This window comes from Saprolegnia diclina (assembly GCF_000281045.1).
Source record: "Saprolegnia diclina VS20 unplaced genomic scaffold supercont1.8, whole genome shotgun sequence".
Taxonomy (NCBI): Eukaryota; Oomycota; class Saprolegniomycetes; order Saprolegniales; family Saprolegniaceae; genus Saprolegnia; species Saprolegnia diclina.
Window position 1 is genome coordinate 817,805 of NW_008246075.1, and position 15,827 is coordinate 833,631.

At 59.5% G+C, this 15,827-nt stretch overlaps 7 protein-coding genes across 7 annotated transcripts in view; 3 read left to right on the plus strand and 4 right to left on the minus strand.

The window, feature by feature from the left end:
• Positions 1-303: 303 nt before the first annotated feature.
• Positions 304-2,106, minus strand: SDRG_03559 (hypothetical protein; the record flags this gene model as incomplete). Its single annotated transcript, XM_008609195.1, has 7 exons — positions 304-809; positions 860-943; positions 991-1,097; positions 1,144-1,226; positions 1,271-1,335; positions 1,381-1,506; positions 1,555-2,106. The coding sequence occupies 7 exons, from the start codon at positions 2,104-2,106 to the stop codon at positions 333-335; spliced, it is 1,494 nt and encodes a 497-aa protein (XP_008607417.1). The 3' UTR covers positions 304-332.
• A 206-nt stretch (positions 2,107-2,312) lies between these two features.
• On the minus strand, positions 2,313-6,432 carry SDRG_03560 (hypothetical protein). Its single transcript, XM_008609196.1, has 8 exons — positions 6,097-6,432; positions 5,946-6,048; positions 5,808-5,899; positions 5,080-5,758; positions 4,791-4,894; positions 4,415-4,730; positions 3,665-4,367; positions 2,313-3,618 (listed from the first exon to the last, which is right to left on the minus strand). The coding sequence occupies exons 1-8, from the start codon at positions 6,310-6,312 to the stop codon at positions 2,361-2,363; spliced, it is 3,471 nt and encodes a 1,156-aa protein (XP_008607418.1). The 5' UTR covers positions 6,313-6,432; the 3' UTR covers positions 2,313-2,360.
• Positions 6,433-6,828: 396 nt separating this feature from the next.
• SDRG_03561 (hypothetical protein) lies at positions 6,829-7,294 on the minus strand. Its single transcript, XM_008609197.1, has 2 exons — positions 7,107-7,294; positions 6,829-7,054 (listed from the first exon to the last, which is right to left on the minus strand). Exons 1-2 carry the CDS (start codon positions 7,254-7,256, stop codon positions 6,992-6,994), a joined length of 213 nt encoding a protein of 70 aa, XP_008607419.1. The 5' UTR covers positions 7,257-7,294; the 3' UTR covers positions 6,829-6,991.
• Positions 7,295-7,907: 613 nt separating this feature from the next.
• SDRG_03562 (hypothetical protein) lies at positions 7,908-10,081 on the plus strand (the record flags this gene model as incomplete). Its single annotated transcript, XM_008609198.1, has 8 exons — positions 7,908-8,195; positions 8,247-8,309; positions 8,356-8,436; positions 8,483-8,668; positions 8,717-9,130; positions 9,176-9,390; positions 9,453-9,583; positions 9,636-10,081. The coding sequence occupies 8 exons, from the start codon at positions 7,908-7,910 to the stop codon at positions 10,079-10,081; spliced, it is 1,824 nt and encodes a 607-aa protein (XP_008607420.1).
• Positions 10,082-10,194: 113 nt separating this feature from the next.
• SDRG_03563 (hypothetical protein) lies at positions 10,195-11,477 on the minus strand (the record flags this gene model as incomplete). The annotated part of the gene is made up of 6 exons (XM_008609199.1): positions 10,195-10,209; positions 10,254-10,494; positions 10,542-10,675; positions 10,725-11,057; positions 11,107-11,400; positions 11,448-11,477. The coding sequence occupies 6 exons, from the start codon at positions 11,475-11,477 to the stop codon at positions 10,195-10,197; spliced, it is 1,047 nt and encodes a 348-aa protein (XP_008607421.1).
• A 1,085-nt stretch (positions 11,478-12,562) lies between these two features.
• On the plus strand, positions 12,563-14,666 carry SDRG_03564 (luminal-binding protein 1). The gene has a single exon (XM_008609200.1). It carries the CDS (start codon positions 12,624-12,626, stop codon positions 14,598-14,600), a length of 1,977 nt encoding a protein of 658 aa, XP_008607422.1. The 5' UTR covers positions 12,563-12,623; the 3' UTR covers positions 14,601-14,666.
• A 67-nt stretch (positions 14,667-14,733) lies between these two features.
• The window catches only part of SDRG_03565 (hypothetical protein), a 1,560-nt gene continuing 466 nt past the window's right edge, over positions 14,734-15,827 (plus strand). Inside the window, exons 1-3 of the mRNA XM_008609201.1 lie at positions 14,734-15,155; positions 15,204-15,279; positions 15,329-15,733. Coding sequence (XP_008607423.1) covers positions 14,743-15,155; positions 15,204-15,279; positions 15,329-15,733 — 894 coding nt within the window. The 5' untranslated portion in view covers positions 14,734-14,742. The remainder of the gene's footprint in view (positions 15,156-15,203; positions 15,280-15,328; positions 15,734-15,827) is intronic.

Here is a 15,827-nt window from a genome sequence, read left to right on the forward strand (position 1 = left end):
CGACTGCATCTCTTTTTACGACCGATGATTGGCCAAAATGCGTTCGAACATCCAAATGTACACCAATCATCGCTGTTCGTCGACTTTTTCCACCAATCGTTTCGAGGCAGCTCGGTGGACGACGCGCAGACCCAGGAAACGGCCGACGCTTCCGAGCCGGCAGATGCTGCGAGGACGGACTCTCCCGGCGGCGCTAGCTCCACCATGGGCGCGCCGACGACCTAATGTACGCACATGGCCTACTGGCGCCGCTTGCATCCCACTGAATGCATGGGCCTTGGGATGCGATACGCGGAAGAGACGGGCGAGGCGGCTTCAAGTTGATCGCGTAGTTAGAGTCCTCGGTCTGCAGACGACTGGAATGGCTTGGGTGGCACGTCGCGCGCCTTGCCAAAGTAGCGTAGCGCGGCCGGTGGCGTATTGGCCGTGGGCAGCAAGCAGCTCAAGTCGCGCTGGTCATCGATCCACGTCTGCAGTAGCGCGTCCATGGCGGCCGTCAGCTTGGCCTCAGCGTTTTCCCACGCGCCACCGTCATCTTGCTGGTCGAGGTGGATCATGGCCGCGGGCACAGGCGGGTGCACTGTCTGCTTGAGTGCATGCTCCTTGTCATGCTTGTACTCGCGCAGTTGCTGGCTCAAGCTTTGCTCAAAGAAGCGCTGCTCCACCTTGGCGAGACGCCGCGTCTCGGCCTCCGTGTGCGCCCGAGAGAGCGCGGCGAGCAACTCTGGTGGCCGTCGATGCAGCGTGCACGTCGACTCGGAGAGGTTGAAGAGCGCCTTATGTCGCCGAATCATCTCGGCCCGGTAGTGCTACGTGATACAACATGACATCCATCGACTTCACTGAGCATCCAGTCCACCTTGCGTTCGCGGAGGGTCACAAGATCATGCTGCACGTCGCGCCGCGCTTCCTGGACGCCCTCGAGCTTGGAGAGCTTCGTGCGCTACACCCACCGGTTCATGCTCCAGTCCTGCAACCCTTGTCACATACGTTGGTGAAGGCCTTGGCGCACGCACTGGCTTCTTCCATGGCTTGCTTGTTGACCTCGAAGCGCGCTTTCTTGGCGCGCGCATGCACATGTCGCTTCTCCGTGATCTCTACAATGTCATCCATTCCGCCGGCGCCATCACGGAACCAACGCACCGCCGATCTGAACATGCCTCGCCACCATGCCCACGTTGGCGCTGAAGTGCTGGGCGAGCGCGACGTTGGCCTGCACTGCTTCCCTACGTGCCATAAGGTCGCAAGAGCCGCTCGGTGTTCTACGCACCGCTGCCGCAACGCGTCGTCTCGCTGCGCCACGACCTTGTCGCGCTTCAGCGCCACGTCGGCCTCCTACCGCAGACGTCCCGCCAAACGACTCAGTGTGATTTTGCATACATTTTTGGCCAAGCACGACGCGCTCAAGCTCGTGCGCAGTACAGGCTGGCTCTTGGACGCACGCAAGCAGCCGCTCTGCGCGAGCCACACGACGTCGTTGGCGTCGCGCTCTTGCTGCGCCTTCATCTACGCGCCATCCTGCAGTGTCACCCGCCTCGCCACACAGCTACGTACAGGGTTGCGTCGACGGACGTGCTCGCGGGGCGAGAAGGCGCGGGCTTCTTTGTCGCGGGTGCATGCCAAGGCGAACGGGTGCTCGGCATTGCCACCGCCATGCCTCGTCTCGCTCGCCAGGCGGTCCTCAAGGCAGAGGCCGTAAAAGCAGTAGCACGCGTCGACAAATTCGCCAAAGGCGACACGCGCGTCGTCGGCGCGCGGGTGCTGCAGCCACGCGTCCAGCGTATGGCGATCGACAGCGAACGCGCCCGTCGACGTGAGCTGCCGCAACGCCGTAAGCGCCATCGAGTGGCCGCCGACGTCGCGCTCGCAACGCGCAAAGAGGCGCTTGCATGCTTGGAGAAAGCGTGGCGTGTACTTGGCCATGCCCCGCGATGGCGGGTACGCAACCGACGACGACGTCGCCGCCCGCTCTTGAATGCGCGTCGACGTGCGCTCGTTCACGAGCTTGCGGATCGTCTTGGCGGCCGCGGTGCCGCCGAGGTCGAGCTGACTCTGCGCATGCCGTGTCAAGTACGCCGGGTCCTCTGGGTCCACGGCGTCCTTCATCGACGGATTCCTAATTTTAGACCAGACATGGAACTGGGTCTGTCTCCGGTCCACCTCACCATGGACAATATTGTCGAGACTAGGGTCTTCTATCTCACCAGGCAACTCGTGTCGCTCGAGGTGTAGGGAAGAATCGGTGCGCTTCTTCGTAGACCCTAGCCCTCGCTACTCGTAAGTGCTAGCCCTCGCTACAAACTCTCTGTCCATGGACGTGGGGCCAGTAACGCAAAGACGGGGCCAATATGCATTCGGACTTAGGCCTCAAAGCGGCAGAGCACGGTCGGGATCTTGTAAACCACGTCGTCGTCGTCCGAGCACGACGTTTGAAACTCGACAAACGGGCGGTCGCAGTCGACGAGGCCTTGGTACCGTTCGGCGACCCACGCGCGCAGCGGCGTCTGCAGCTTCTCGTTGTAGAGGGCCTTGAGATTCGCGCTGAACGCGTTGCGGTCGTAGAGCATGAGGCCGCGCACGGGGCTAAACTTGGGGTCGGCGTCCCCGAGCTCGGCGGCCGCGTGGAAGAGCAAGTTGCACGTCAGCCCCGTGGTTTCTTGGAGCTTGTCGAGGAACTCGGCCGTCGTAACCTCGCTTGGCACACGCAGCATGGTCGCGTCCCACTTGGTGAAGCCCGGCGGCTTGCACTTGACGTCGGCCATCTCGATCGGATCGTACTCGTCCTTGGCCTTCTCCGGCTCGGCCGGCTCTTGCAGGAGGTACATGTTGAGGCCCAGCGAGTTGGACGAGTCCTTAAACTGGTCGAGCTTCTTGTCCTGGACGATCTTGAGCAGCTCGATCATCGCAAGGCCCGTCACCGACGCCGTCGTCGTCGCGATCGCAGGAATGATCTTGCCCGCAATCATCTTGCACTTGTGGCGCGAGACCGGCTTGATGCGGTAGTTCCACGCGCGCAAATTCGCCGCCGACGCGATAAAGTCAATGTGAAAGTTGGCGTCGTTGTCCTTCTCAAAGTCGGCCGGCACCAACCGGTTGCAGTGCGCGAGCGCCTCGGGCGACAAGCTCGCAAGCGCCTCGAGAAGCGTCGCAAGCTCGGTCGCCTCGGCGTCGTTGCCCGTCTTGGCGGCTTGCTGCGCTGCGAGCTCCTCGTCGTTTTCAGCGATCGTCTCGGTCGACGGCGCCCACTCGGGGAGCTCGTGCGCGACTGCAAACTCGGCAAACGTCGCCGGCGCGCGGAGGAGCGAGTGCGGCGGCACCGTCTCAGCTTCGGGCAGCGGCTGCAAGCCAAAGTTGACCGCATACAAATTCGCGGCCGACCGCACGAAGTCCAAATGGTTGGGGAAATCTTCGAAATTGAGGTCGGTCGCCGCCTGGGGGAACCGCTTGGCGCCCGACCAGAAGCGCTCGCCCGTCTTGGTCAAGTGCTCTTCGGGAAAGTTGTGAATGAGCTGCAAAATGCGGTCGCGGAAGAGCGAGCAAAAGAGCGTTTGCGCCATCTCCATGCACGCGTCAAAGTCCACGTCCGGCGTCATCACCAGCTTGTGCAGCGCGCGGACCCTACCCACAGGTGCTACATAACGAAAGATACAAACGCACAATGTACCGTTCGAGCTCGTGGCTAATGGCCGACGCGCCTTGCTTTTGGTTCGGGTGGTCGAGCGTCGCCTTGCGGACCGTCTCAATGTACGTGCTCGGGTCGGCCGCAAACTTGGCCACGTCGCCAAAGGGCACGACAAACACGTCTTCAAACTGGGCCCGGGCCCACTCGATGCAGTGCTCGATGAGAGACGGAAAGTTGCGCAGCGTGCACATGGGGATGTTGTCGTCGGCCGCGTCCTTCGGGCCGTCAGCGTACGACGCCGTCTTGAACGGCAGCACGACCTGCACGTTGCACTTGGTGCCGAGCGTGCCACTCTCGAGCAGCGGCTTCTTGTAAAAGACGCACTTGCTGTCGACGTACAGGCGCGCCTTGACGTTGTCGAGTGCGTTCGTGACAAAGTCCAAGTCGGACCAAAAGCCGTCGTGGAACACGTGCTCGGTCGTCGGCGCGACGAGTTGCTCGAGCGTCTTGACCTTGAGCGACGCGTTCATCGACCGCACGGCCTGCGTCGCGGCCACCGACTTGGGCTGCCCGACGTTGTGCTCGCGGAAGAGGAACTGGCGGTTGAGGTTGCTCACTTCGATGCGGTCATTGTCCGTGACCGTCACGAGCCCGTCCGGACCGCAGCCGAGACCGACCATGGCAAAGTTCTTGAGGTACTCGCAGCCGAGCGCGCCACAGCCGACGAGGAACGTCCGGCTGTTGCCTACGTCACCATGAGCAACCCTAGCCCAACAAGCTAACGAGGCGTACCGAGCTTGGCGTGAAAGTCGGCACCAAAGAGCTGAAGCAAGTGGTCGTAGCGTGACTGCTGCGGCGCGTTATCCGTCGGGATCACCTCGGGGAGCACCTCGACCACGTCCAAGTGCATCCACTGCTTGAGCGGCGTAAATTTGCCGGTAAACTTGACGATTTCCTGGGCGACGATACCGCCGTAAAAGGCAGCGAGCGGGTGGAGCTCGATCGACGCCACCTGTGCGAGCTGCGTCAAGAGCTTCTCATCGAGCTCTTCCAGCGTCAGGGGCTCAATGTCGTCATGCGCCGGCAGACCTTCTTTCGCAAAAGCCACCTACAACGCCACCGAATAGCTCAGACTTTGAAAAGCCCGAGAGACAAAGCAAGCACATACAACGTGGGCCGCGTCGTCGGCGTTGTACACGCGGGGGAGGTGGCCGTACGTCTCCTCAAACTTCATGAGGCCCCAGAGCAGGAGATGGAGCTGCTCGGCGCGGCCTACGTTAGCGTACTGCGTCAATCCCATTCTAGTAAGAGAAGAAAAAGCGGGAAAAGGCAACAAAAAGCGGGGAAAAAGCAACAAAAAGCGGGGAAAAAGCAACAAAAAGCGGGAAAAACAACAAAAAGCGGGAAAAGGCAACAAAAAGCGGGAAAAAAACAACAAAAAGCGGGAAAAAGCGTACCAAACTTGGCGCCGTCGGTGAACATGAGACCGTAGTCGCCCGGGTGCACGGGCGAGACAAGCGCATCGCGGAACGAGCGGAAGGACGTCGTGAACGGCTGCTTGGATTGCGTAAACATGCCGCCGCCGAGGTACGGCGAGAAGCGGTCCGTGCCACCGACAATGTGAAAGCGGTACGGGTCGAAGACTTCGACCTGCTTGCCGTTGCGGAACACCTTTTTTGTCGCAAACTTGATGCGGTACGGACCCATGGTGTTGATACTCTGGGACGGGTCGTCGAGGCAGACCATGCCCTCGACTTCGCTGATCTCGACCCAGCCGTCGTGGTCCGAATCCGGGAGCTCGTGCATCTTGCCGTCCTCGTCGGGCCCGAGGAGCGACACAAGGCCGTCCGCGTCACTCGAGATGTCGGTGATGATGCGCGTGATCGGGTTCTCGCCCGTCGCGTCGTGCGTCGTGAACGCCGGGCCAAAGTCCGTGAACGCGTAGCCAAACGCGCCAGGAATGTCGCACGCGATGAAGCCGATTGACGGCGACTGCGCGCGGCAAAACGCGTTCCAGCGCGCGAGCTCGGCGCGGCGCGAGTGCGTAAAGACCACCACGTTGTGGCGCGCGACGACGTCCTCCGTGAGGCTGCCCGTGTGCACCTTGAGCGTCACCATCTTGTTGAGCTCGGCAAGCTACACACGTCGCGTCGTCAGTATACATGGCATCGCGGTAAGGACGTACGCGGTGCGCCACGGCGGCGGCGCGGGGTGTGCCAACGTCGTCTTCGGTCAAAAAAAAGTTGACGCCAACGTCCTTAATGTCGGTGATCTCGTCTACACAGCGCTGAGCACCCCAGCACGACCAGATAGGATGATCTACCGTCGTAAATGGTCACGGCGCCGGGCCCGGCGAGGACGAGGTTCTTGGCACACTCGATACCGACGCCACGCATGCCCACGATGAGCACCTTGAGCTTCACAAGCTAAGAAGGACGCATGCATGAGCGGTTTGGCCATCGCATCTCGTGTACCTTGGCCATGGTCTCGAGGCCAAAGGCGCCGATCTGCCGGCTGTACTTGTCCATGAAGCCAGCATCTCCTTCCAGGCTCTCCATCGTCTTGAGCTTCTTCGTCGGCGGACTCGTTGCGTCTTCGTCGGCGACCCGCTTCGTCGTCGAAAGCCAAAATGGCGTCGTCATCACAATCCGTGCTCTTCTGGGGCAAGCGCCGAGTGCAAATTCTCGCATTTTATTAAAATTCCTATAGAAAGCGACGCATAATTTAATTCGAAGCGTCGAGTGGCCCAACAGGCTTGGGCGGCAGCGTACGGATAATTCGTGTATCCGGACACCCACGCGATCTTTCGTCGCAAGCTGCCACGTTTCCAGCCGTCGCCAGAAGAAAGGCTCTGCGTCTACGAGACGAGCTTGCTTGCTCGCTGGCTCCCGCGCCGCTTCGAGTGCTGGTCCCTGAATAGGCCTGCTGCATTGTCCCATATCGCCTTGGCTCGATGCTTGGTGAGTGAAGTTCACGGCCGGACCAACGGACCACTGGGCGAGTGAAGTCGGTGCTTTGAGAGGTCGAGAGGTCGTTGCTTTGAGAGGTCGAGAGGTCGGTCATTGCTCCATGAGTCTTTTATACCCGGAATGATCAATGAGCTCGATCGCGCATGTGGGCGTTGACAAGGGACATCACCTAGCAGCAACAGAGAAGGAGGCCATAACGCTGCGAGACGGCGAGGGCGACTCGCGGCTCGCCAAGTGGTGCTATTCGCGAGCTATGCTAGGCTTTCCATGGCGGTACGAACTGTTTGAGGGTGGCACTTGGCGGCTGCGAGCCTCGCACGCAGAGCCATACGAGCCTTTAGGAGCATTGCGTCAAGGTCATGGGCGTATGCCACGCTGTATGGATAGTCAAGTGTCATCTCTAGGCTTTGCCTTCCTTGGCCTCGCGCTTGGCCTTGGCAGCGGCAATCTTGGCGGCTTGTGCCTGTACAGCGGTGATGTTGCATCGAGTTGGTCGGAATGGCGTCATCGCCTACCTCTTTGCGGCTGGCAAACTTGCCGCGGTTGTGGTACACGGTTGACGCTTGGCCAGACGCGAGCGTCGCAGCGACGGCTTCTGCCGCCGTCTCTCGGCAGGCCTCGGCCAGCTTGGCGGCGACGCGGCGATCGGCTTCTCTTCCGGCCATGCGAATCGTCGAATTTGCTCGGAACCCGCGAAGGCGTCTCCTATTTAGGACTTTTGGTGCCTTTTCCTAGGACCGATATCCGGATACTCCGGATACGAAAAGGGCCACGCTGGCCAATCATTCGCTGGCACGCTGCCACGAAAGGTCATTTTGGATTTTGCCGAGTAGAGAAAAGAGCAACAGCCGAGTTCTCGATGATGTCACAACCATGCTAATTCCGAACAGCGCATTACGACGACTGACCGTGTTGATACAATGTATTCAAACCACTGAGAGAACTCCTTCCCATGTAGTACTAGCTTCGTCCATAGTGTAGCCAGCAGTCTAATGAACACACATTGTTATTTACCTTCAACAACTCCATCGAGTCGCTTTACATCCAGGTTCGCACGCCAGCGATAGCCAACCCGCATGAAACGCAGCGACAGCATCCGAGTACAGCGTCGCAGAAGCGGTAGAACCCGCAGGGTAGCGTCCATCATAATCGCCAGCGAGAACGTTCGAAAGGAGAAGAGAGCGAGATTGAGCCAACTGCACCCTTGTCAGCAGACACGCTCAAGGCGGCATAGCGCAAGCTCCAGCCACGAGCCACGTGTGCGCATGTTGCCTGGCGCCTCAGCCTAAAGCGTTGAAACGGAATAAGAAGTGAGAATGGAAACGTCCCAGGCAGAGGACGACCGGCGGCGCCAGAGCCGACCGCTGGCACTCCTCGCAGACATCGCACGCCTCAAGCTCGCAAGGTTCAAGAGAGAGGCGGTCGCAGAAGCGTCGGCGACCATGACGTCCTTGGGCAGTGTCAAGAAGAACGTCCAGGTCGCGGCGGCCGCCAAGGCGCGCGCCGCCAAGCGCGCGCAAAAGCAAAAGCACCTCGAAGACCCCAACTGGAACGTCATTCGCACCAAAGCGTCCAACGAGCTCCTCCACGACGAACTCACAAAGGTACTACGCTATCGTCATCGTGATGTGTGCGAGCCACTGCCTGTATACTAGCTCATGAAGGACATCAACGTACTCCTGCGCAAGGAGCGCAAGAACGTACCTGCATGGATTCGGGTGCGTATCTTTAATGAACTAGCGTGAACTTGGAACGCGCGAGTAGAAGTACAAGGACGACGACCCGCGCTGTGTCTTTTACCACTCGATGCTCCGGCGTGTTGGGCTTCCGGAACGCCACGCGCGGGTAGGCTTGCACCGGCGCGCGTTAGGTCGTGTCGAGTGCGCTGTAGTTTGCGCCGTGGTTTCTCAAATCGGAGAAGCTCCAGCTCAACAAGTACGGGCAGCGGCTCTTTGCGCAGTTTGAGGCGGCGTACCTCACGCGCGAAGCAGCGCTGAGCGAGACCGAGGCTGCGGTGCGCAAGCACTTGGAGTTTCTCGGGCGCCTGATGACCCTCAAAGCTCCACCGCGCGACAAGGTAGAGTGTCCGTGAGCGTCGAATAGCACGAGAGACATGTTTGCATAGAACCAAGCGATCGTGCAGCGGGCTTTTCGCGACTGCTCGTTTCCATCGCCCCGCATGACCTTGCTAGCGAGCAAGCACGACCCCGAGTCGGCGTTGCACCCGCTCGAGGCCAACAGTCCGGGCACGGCCGAGGACGACCCCGAGGCCGTCGCGCACCCGGATCGACTCGACAGCGAGGACCCGCGCGTCGTGCAGCTGCAGATTGCGTCCGTGCCGAAAGCCCCGGCGCCACCAGGCCTCGCGCCCCAAGTCCCCGGGAAGCTCGAGAGCCACGGAAAACACACCTACTACCACTACAACGGGCGCTGGAAGGACGGACACATGCGCGGCGCCGTTGGCGTCTACACGTTTGCCGACGGCGGCAAGTACGTGGGTGCGTGGAAGGACAGTATGCCGTGCGGCCCGGGCACCGCCGTACAAAATTGCCAGCAGGACACCACTCATATACGTCCGGCGTAGGAGTACCCGAATGGGTCCAAATACCAAGGCAACTGGCGCGACGGCAAGTACCACGGTCTTGGGACGTGGGAAGCCGCCGACGGCACGACATACGAAGGCAGTTGGAAGGACGGTCTCCGCGACGGCAAGGGCAAACTCGTTTTGCCCTCTGGCGCGACCTACGACGGCCAGTTTTTTCAAAATTACCGGCACGGCGCCGGCGTCGAAGTGAGCCCGTATGTTCTTTTTGGAGAATATTGTCTTCCATGATATCGACAATCCTGGGTGCATGCGGTAGACTTGGCCACAAGTACAAGGGCAACTTTCGCCGCAACCGGATTTACGGCGAAGGTCGCATTGAGATCGACCTCGGGAACGGCCAAGTGCACGTGTATGCCAAAGAGAACTGGGCGCCGTGTGTTCTCGGTGGTGCGCTTCTGGCGATCTTATTGCGTCCCTACATCGTCGTCTCTGCCTGTAGAGGCGGCGGCCGAAGCGCGACTGCACTGGTCGGGCGTCGACATGGACACGGAGATGTCGATGCGGTCGCTCCTACGGGTGCGCGACGACCTCCGTGCGCTCGACTTGCAGCTCGAGTACCGCAAGAAAGAGGCGGCTCGCATCATCGCCGAGAAGAAGGCGGCAAAGGAAGCTCGTCGGGACATTAACCGTGCGCGCCGCGAGGCCGAGAAACTAGCTAAAGAAGCGCTCGTCAACGAGTTGATCAAGGAAATGTCCGACGACGACGAAGACGACGGCTACGGCTTTAAAAAGCTCAAGCCCAAAGCCAAACCCACCGGTGGTGAGGGCGAGGCCAACGAGGAGAGCGATGAAAGCGCCGACGAAGAAGAAGACGGTGACAAAGCTGGCAATGCGACCAATCAAAACGACGACGACGACGACGATGATGACGCACCCGCCACATAAATGCCATCGTTAGATTGGCCAGCTCTCTCGTGGCATGTCATTGGAAGGGATATGACAATATAGTCCTACCAAGGTTTATGGTCTTTGTACCATTATATACATGCATTCTAGGTTTAATGGTACACGATCTATGCACAGAATCAATAACAAATGTTGAAGAAGAGAAGTGTACCGAGCCGGACGGGAGCGGTCCGCTTTCTTCGGCGTCGTGGAGGGCACAGAGGCTCTGCACTTGTAATCGCGCGCCGCGGACCGCCCCGAGAAAGTGTTGGCCCCCATACGAGCTCGACGTTGCTTGGTAGTTGACGCGCGGCGCGCTGAGGGGGTGGGTTGAAAATTCCGGGGGCTTCTGGAGCTCAAGCGTGTGCGAGTGGTGCATGTCGCGCTTCAAGCTCTTGAGGCGCTGCGCCTCGCTAGGTTGCATGGAGTCAGCTACATTGCGACTCGAAGCATTGCGCACCGTTTTGTGTCCCAGTCCTGGGCGCGGTAGCTGCCGTACTTCTTCTCCGTGAGAACTTCTTCGAGCTGCCGGCGCTCAATCTCGTGCTGCACACGGAGGTCATCGCGCTGCTTTTGTTTGGCCCGGTGGTGTTCCTAAATACGACGTGGATATCGTTCTAGTCGAAGCATGGACAATAAGTACTTGAGCGCACTTGGTCTTTTCAAACTTCTCCATTGCGTCGGCGCGCGTGTAGACGTTCTTGGCCTGTTCAAAGAGCTGGAGTTTCGAGAGGTAGTACTCGGAGTTTTTGAGCTCGAGGAGTGTCCGCGAGTACTTGACGTGCGGGTCTGGCAGTCGGTCGAGGTAGTCTTCCAGCTGGCGCGTCTGGATCTGCTGCGTCTTGGCCAGCTCCTGCCGCCGCACATTGCAGTCGGCTTCGACGTCGCGCTGTTTCGCGAGCCACTTTTTTTCGTGCTGGTCGCGCACGAGCGAGACGGCATCAGCAAAGTGGCCGTTCTCAATACCTTGCCGGCGCTACCAATAATGGCTTTGTGCTACGATGCTCAAGTCGCCGACGCCATACCTTTTCGTACGTGGTCTGGAGCGCGATAAAGTCGGCTTTGATCGTGCGCAGCCGGTCCCGCATGATGATCGCGTTCGTGTACTTTCCCTTGCTCGTCATCGAATGCAATATGCTCATCATTTCGTTGCGAATGCGCGTGAACATGACGAGCTGGTCGCGCGGGTCGATGATGTCGTCGCTGTGGTACCCAAAGACCGCGTACGCGTCGACGAGGTTCTTGACCTCGAGCGTGCTCTTCTTCCCGAGCGCGACGGGCTCGAGCTGCGCAATCGCAAAGCGGAGGTCATCGCAAAACTACAAGAATCAGCAACTCAGATCTAGTAGCGTCGATGCGTGCGGACCGCAGCCTTGTCGTCCGCGCTCAGCTCCATCGCGGAAATGGAGGAGATTGCACTTGGGTATTTTTGGCGCGCGCGGTGATTGGCCGACGCGTAGCCAATCACCGTGCGCATTTGCATATAAGATTTCAACAGGCACGAGCGAGGTGCGAGACCGGAAGTGACGTGCGTGAGAGCACGGACTGCTTGCGTCCCGCTGCATTATTTACCAAGGTTAAACAGCCCAAGACAGCGCTACCGAGAGTGGCTACCACGGACAACGTTGTCGAGTTGACAATGTAAAGCTCAACGGAAGGGAAAACACTGGTATCCTGCATGGCGTGTCGCTGGATTGAAGCATACACAATGCGTCTACCGCTGGGTAAGGTCGTATTGTTGCTGGCAGTGTGCAGTACCATACAAGGCGCTAACGTTAGTGGTGTTGCTCCCGCAAGAACATTCGAAGGTCGAAGCCAACGTCGTACGTTGCGCGTATGCCACGTGGCACCGAAGCTTCCAGAAGCAAGATCCCGTTGCAGAGGCCATCACAGTGCTTTAACGTGCTGGCGATGGCCGGCGTCTGCTTTGCCCATGTGCAAAGCGTTCTGTGCCTTGCCTTCTTTGAAGCGCCCAAACTGTACTAGTACTCGGTATCGCGGCCAGAGGTGATAGATATGCTTGGCCGGCACACCGGTAGGATCCCGTCCACGGGTCACCGACCTACTACTACGGAGTCCCAGCAAGCGCCTTCCGGTCCACCTGCACGCACCCATGCACTCGTCGCCCGCGTCATCATTCTCTCTGCAATCGGTTGACCACGTGGCAGCGTCTCGACGCACTTTCGGTAGCGCATGGATTTCCATCGAAGATTCGATCTTTCGTATTTCGAACTCTCTTGCGCTTTGTATATGCGCGGTCGGCGGCTTCCCGCCTACAAACGTCAAGTACTCGGCCGGACACGTGGCTCGGTTTACCTCTCACAATGCATATCTATCCGTTTCGAATCTCTCACCTCATGGTAAATCGATATGTTTTTCATTTGACAAAACCTCTTATATCGAATATATTGTCAAAGACTGCTGGGCGCACCGGTGACGTGGCCCCGCCGCTCGATCTATCGACTCTCAGAGGTCCTCTCGGACGCCACGTCAGCAGCATATTGAGCGGCGCGGATCGACTCACTTTCGAATTTGCTAAGAAATGAACTTGATCAAGGTCCTTACGTACGCTGCGGGCGCGCTCGCGGCCTGCGCGGTCTCGTCGGTCGTCGCGGAAGAGCCCAAGGGCCCGGTGATTGGCATCGACTTGGGCACGACCTACTCGTGCGTCGGCCACTACGCCAACGGCAAGGTCGAGATCATCGCCAACGACCAGGGTAACCGCATCACGCCCTCGTATGTGGCATGGGACTCGAACGACGAGCGCCTCATTGGCGACGGCGCCAAGAACCAGGCGACGATCAACCCGGAGAACACGCTCTTTGACGTCAAGCGCCTTATCGGTCGCCAGTACAACGACAAGTCGGTGCAGGCGGACAAGAAGCTGCTGCCGTACGAGATTGTCAACAAGGAGGGCCGCCCGTACATCCAGGTGATTGTCAAGGGCGAGACCAAGACGTTCTCGGCCGAAGAAGTCTCGGCCATGATTCTCACCAAGATGAAGAACATTGCTGAAAACTACCTCGGCAAGGAGGTCAACGACGCGGTCGTGACCGTGCCCGCGTACTTCAACGACGCCCAGCGCCAGGCCACGAAGGACGCCGGTACCATTGCCGGCCTCACGGTCCAGCGTATCATCAACGAGCCGACGGCCGCCGCCATTGCCTACGGTATCGACAAAAAGAACGCCAAGGGCGAGAAGAATGTGCTCGTCTTCGATCTCGGCGGTGGTACCTTTGATGTCACGCTCCTCACGATCGACGGCGGCGTCTTTGAGGTGCTCTCGACCAACGGCGACACCCATCTCGGCGGTGAAGATTTCGATCAGCGTGTCATGCAGTTCTTCATCAAGAAGTGGCAGAAGCAAAAGAAGATTGACATCAGCTCGGACAAGCGCGCGCTCCAGAAGCTCCGCCGCGAAGCCGAGCGTGTCAAGCGCGCCCTCTCGACGCAGCCCCAGGCGCGCCTCGAAATTGAGTCGCTCCTCGACGGCGAGGACTTTGACGAGACGCTCACGCGTGCTCGCTTTGAAGAGCTCAACAACGACCTCTTCAAGAAGACGCTCGGCCCCGTCGAGAAGGTCATGAAGGACGCCGGCCTCAAGAAGTCGGAGGTCGACGAGATTGTGCTTGTCGGCGGCTCGACGCGCATTCCCAAGATCCAGCAGCTCATCAAGGATTTCTTCAACGGCAAGGAGCCCTCGCGCGGTATCAACCCCGACGAGGCTGTCGCGTACGGTGCTGCCGTCCAGGGCGGTATCCTCGCGGGCGTCAACGACGAGTCGACCAAGGACATTTTGCTTCTCGATGTGGCCCCGCTCTCGCTCGGTATTGAGACGGTCGGCGGTGTCATGACCAAGATCATCAACCGCAACACGGTGGTGCCCACGAAGAAGTCGCAGACGTTCTCGACGTACCAGGACAACCAACCCGCTGTGTCGATCCAGGTCTACGAAGGCGAGCGCACGATGACCAAGGACAACCACATGCTCGGCAAGTTTGAGCTCACGGGCATCCCGCCGGCGCCGCGTGGCGTGCCGCAGATTGAAGTCACGTTCGAGGTCGACGCCAACGGCATCCTCCAGGTCTCGGCCGAGGACAAGGGCACGGGCAAGGCTGAGAAGATTACGATCACGGCCGAGAAGGGCCGCCTCTCGCAGGAGGAGATTGATCGCATGGTCCAGGAAGCCGAGGAGAACGCCGAGGAAGACAAGAAGATCAAGGACCGCATTGACGGCCGCAACTCGCTCGAAGGCTACCTCTACAACCTCAAGAACAACGTCGAGGACAAGCTCGCCGATAAGATTGACGACGACGACAAGGACACTGTCCTCAAGGCGGTCCAGGAGGCCATGGACTGGCTCGACGAGAACCAGGAAGCCGACAAGGAGGACTTTGACGCGCAGCAGAAGGCGGTCGAGAAGGTGGTCAACCCCATCATGTCCAAGGTCTACCAGTCGACGGGCGGTGCCGGCGCCGGCGCGGACGACGACGACGAGGACGACCACGACGAGTTGTAAACTAAGCGTCGGTCGTTAGAGTGGTGTTGCCGCATATGCAATGAATACTTGGTATTTACATTTCCACTTTTGAGATCTTATTGCGATTGAATCTTTTCGGCTTCTAATTTGTGGGATTCGATATTTCGGGATTCGATATTTCATGGACGACCTGCCGCTCATCGATACGACGCACGCCACGCGGCTGCTCAAACAGCTCGCGACCGTCGTCGAGACGCAGCGCCTCGAACTTGCGCAGCTTGCGGCCAAGGTCGATGCGCTTGAAGCGAGCGCGGCCGGGACCCGCCGCCATCTCGCGGCCCACGACGCCCATGCGACCGCGATCGATGCTCGACTTGGTCACGTGGAGGCCGAGCTGTCGCCCGCGACCGCGACCAGTCTCGGAGCGTTCGTGGCCCGGCTCTCGACGCAGTTGGCTGCGACCGAAGCGCGCTTGGAGGCCAAAGCCGACCTCGACGTGCTCCATGCCGCCGACGACGCGTTGGAGCATCGGCTGGTGCGGCGCCTCCAGCGCAACGAAGTCGCCATTAGCGAGACAGCGCGCTTGGCCGAGAGGTCACCACTCACTGTATTCATACCGGTCGTGCTCAGGCGCGTTCGTAGACTTGAAGCCAGCGCCGCTGCGATCCAAGCCCACGTGCACGTGATCGATGCGACGCTGCCGACCAAGCTCGACAAGGTACTCGTCCCTTGACGTGACTGCAGCAGCACGGTAGACAATCATGTAGATGGACCTGGCCCAACTCGAGACCGCCAGCGCCAAGCTCACGGGCTTTGGCGCCCGCGCCGATGCGCTCGACGTGGCGCTCGAGCTTGTGCAGGGCCGTCTTGAATCGCTTCAAGTCCAAGTCGCCACAGACGTGCGAACGCTCGAAGCCGCGGCTGCGACGACGGCCGACGCGATGCGGAGTACGTTCACTGACGCCGTGCACTTGCTGCGGACCGAGGTGCGAGCGTCGGCGTCGGCGACAGCGTCGGCTATCAAAGGCAGCGAAGCGCGCCTCCACGAGCAGATACAAAGCGAGATTCGTCGTCTCTCGGAGGCCGCTTTGCACGCGCAGACCAAATCGGACGCCAATCTCCAAGGACTCGCGTCCGTCTTGCAGTCTTCCTGCCGCCAGCTACGCGACGAGGTACTCCTCTATCTATCTATCTATCTATCTATCTATCTATCTATCTATCTATCTATCTATCTATCTATCTATCTATCTATCTATCTATCTATCT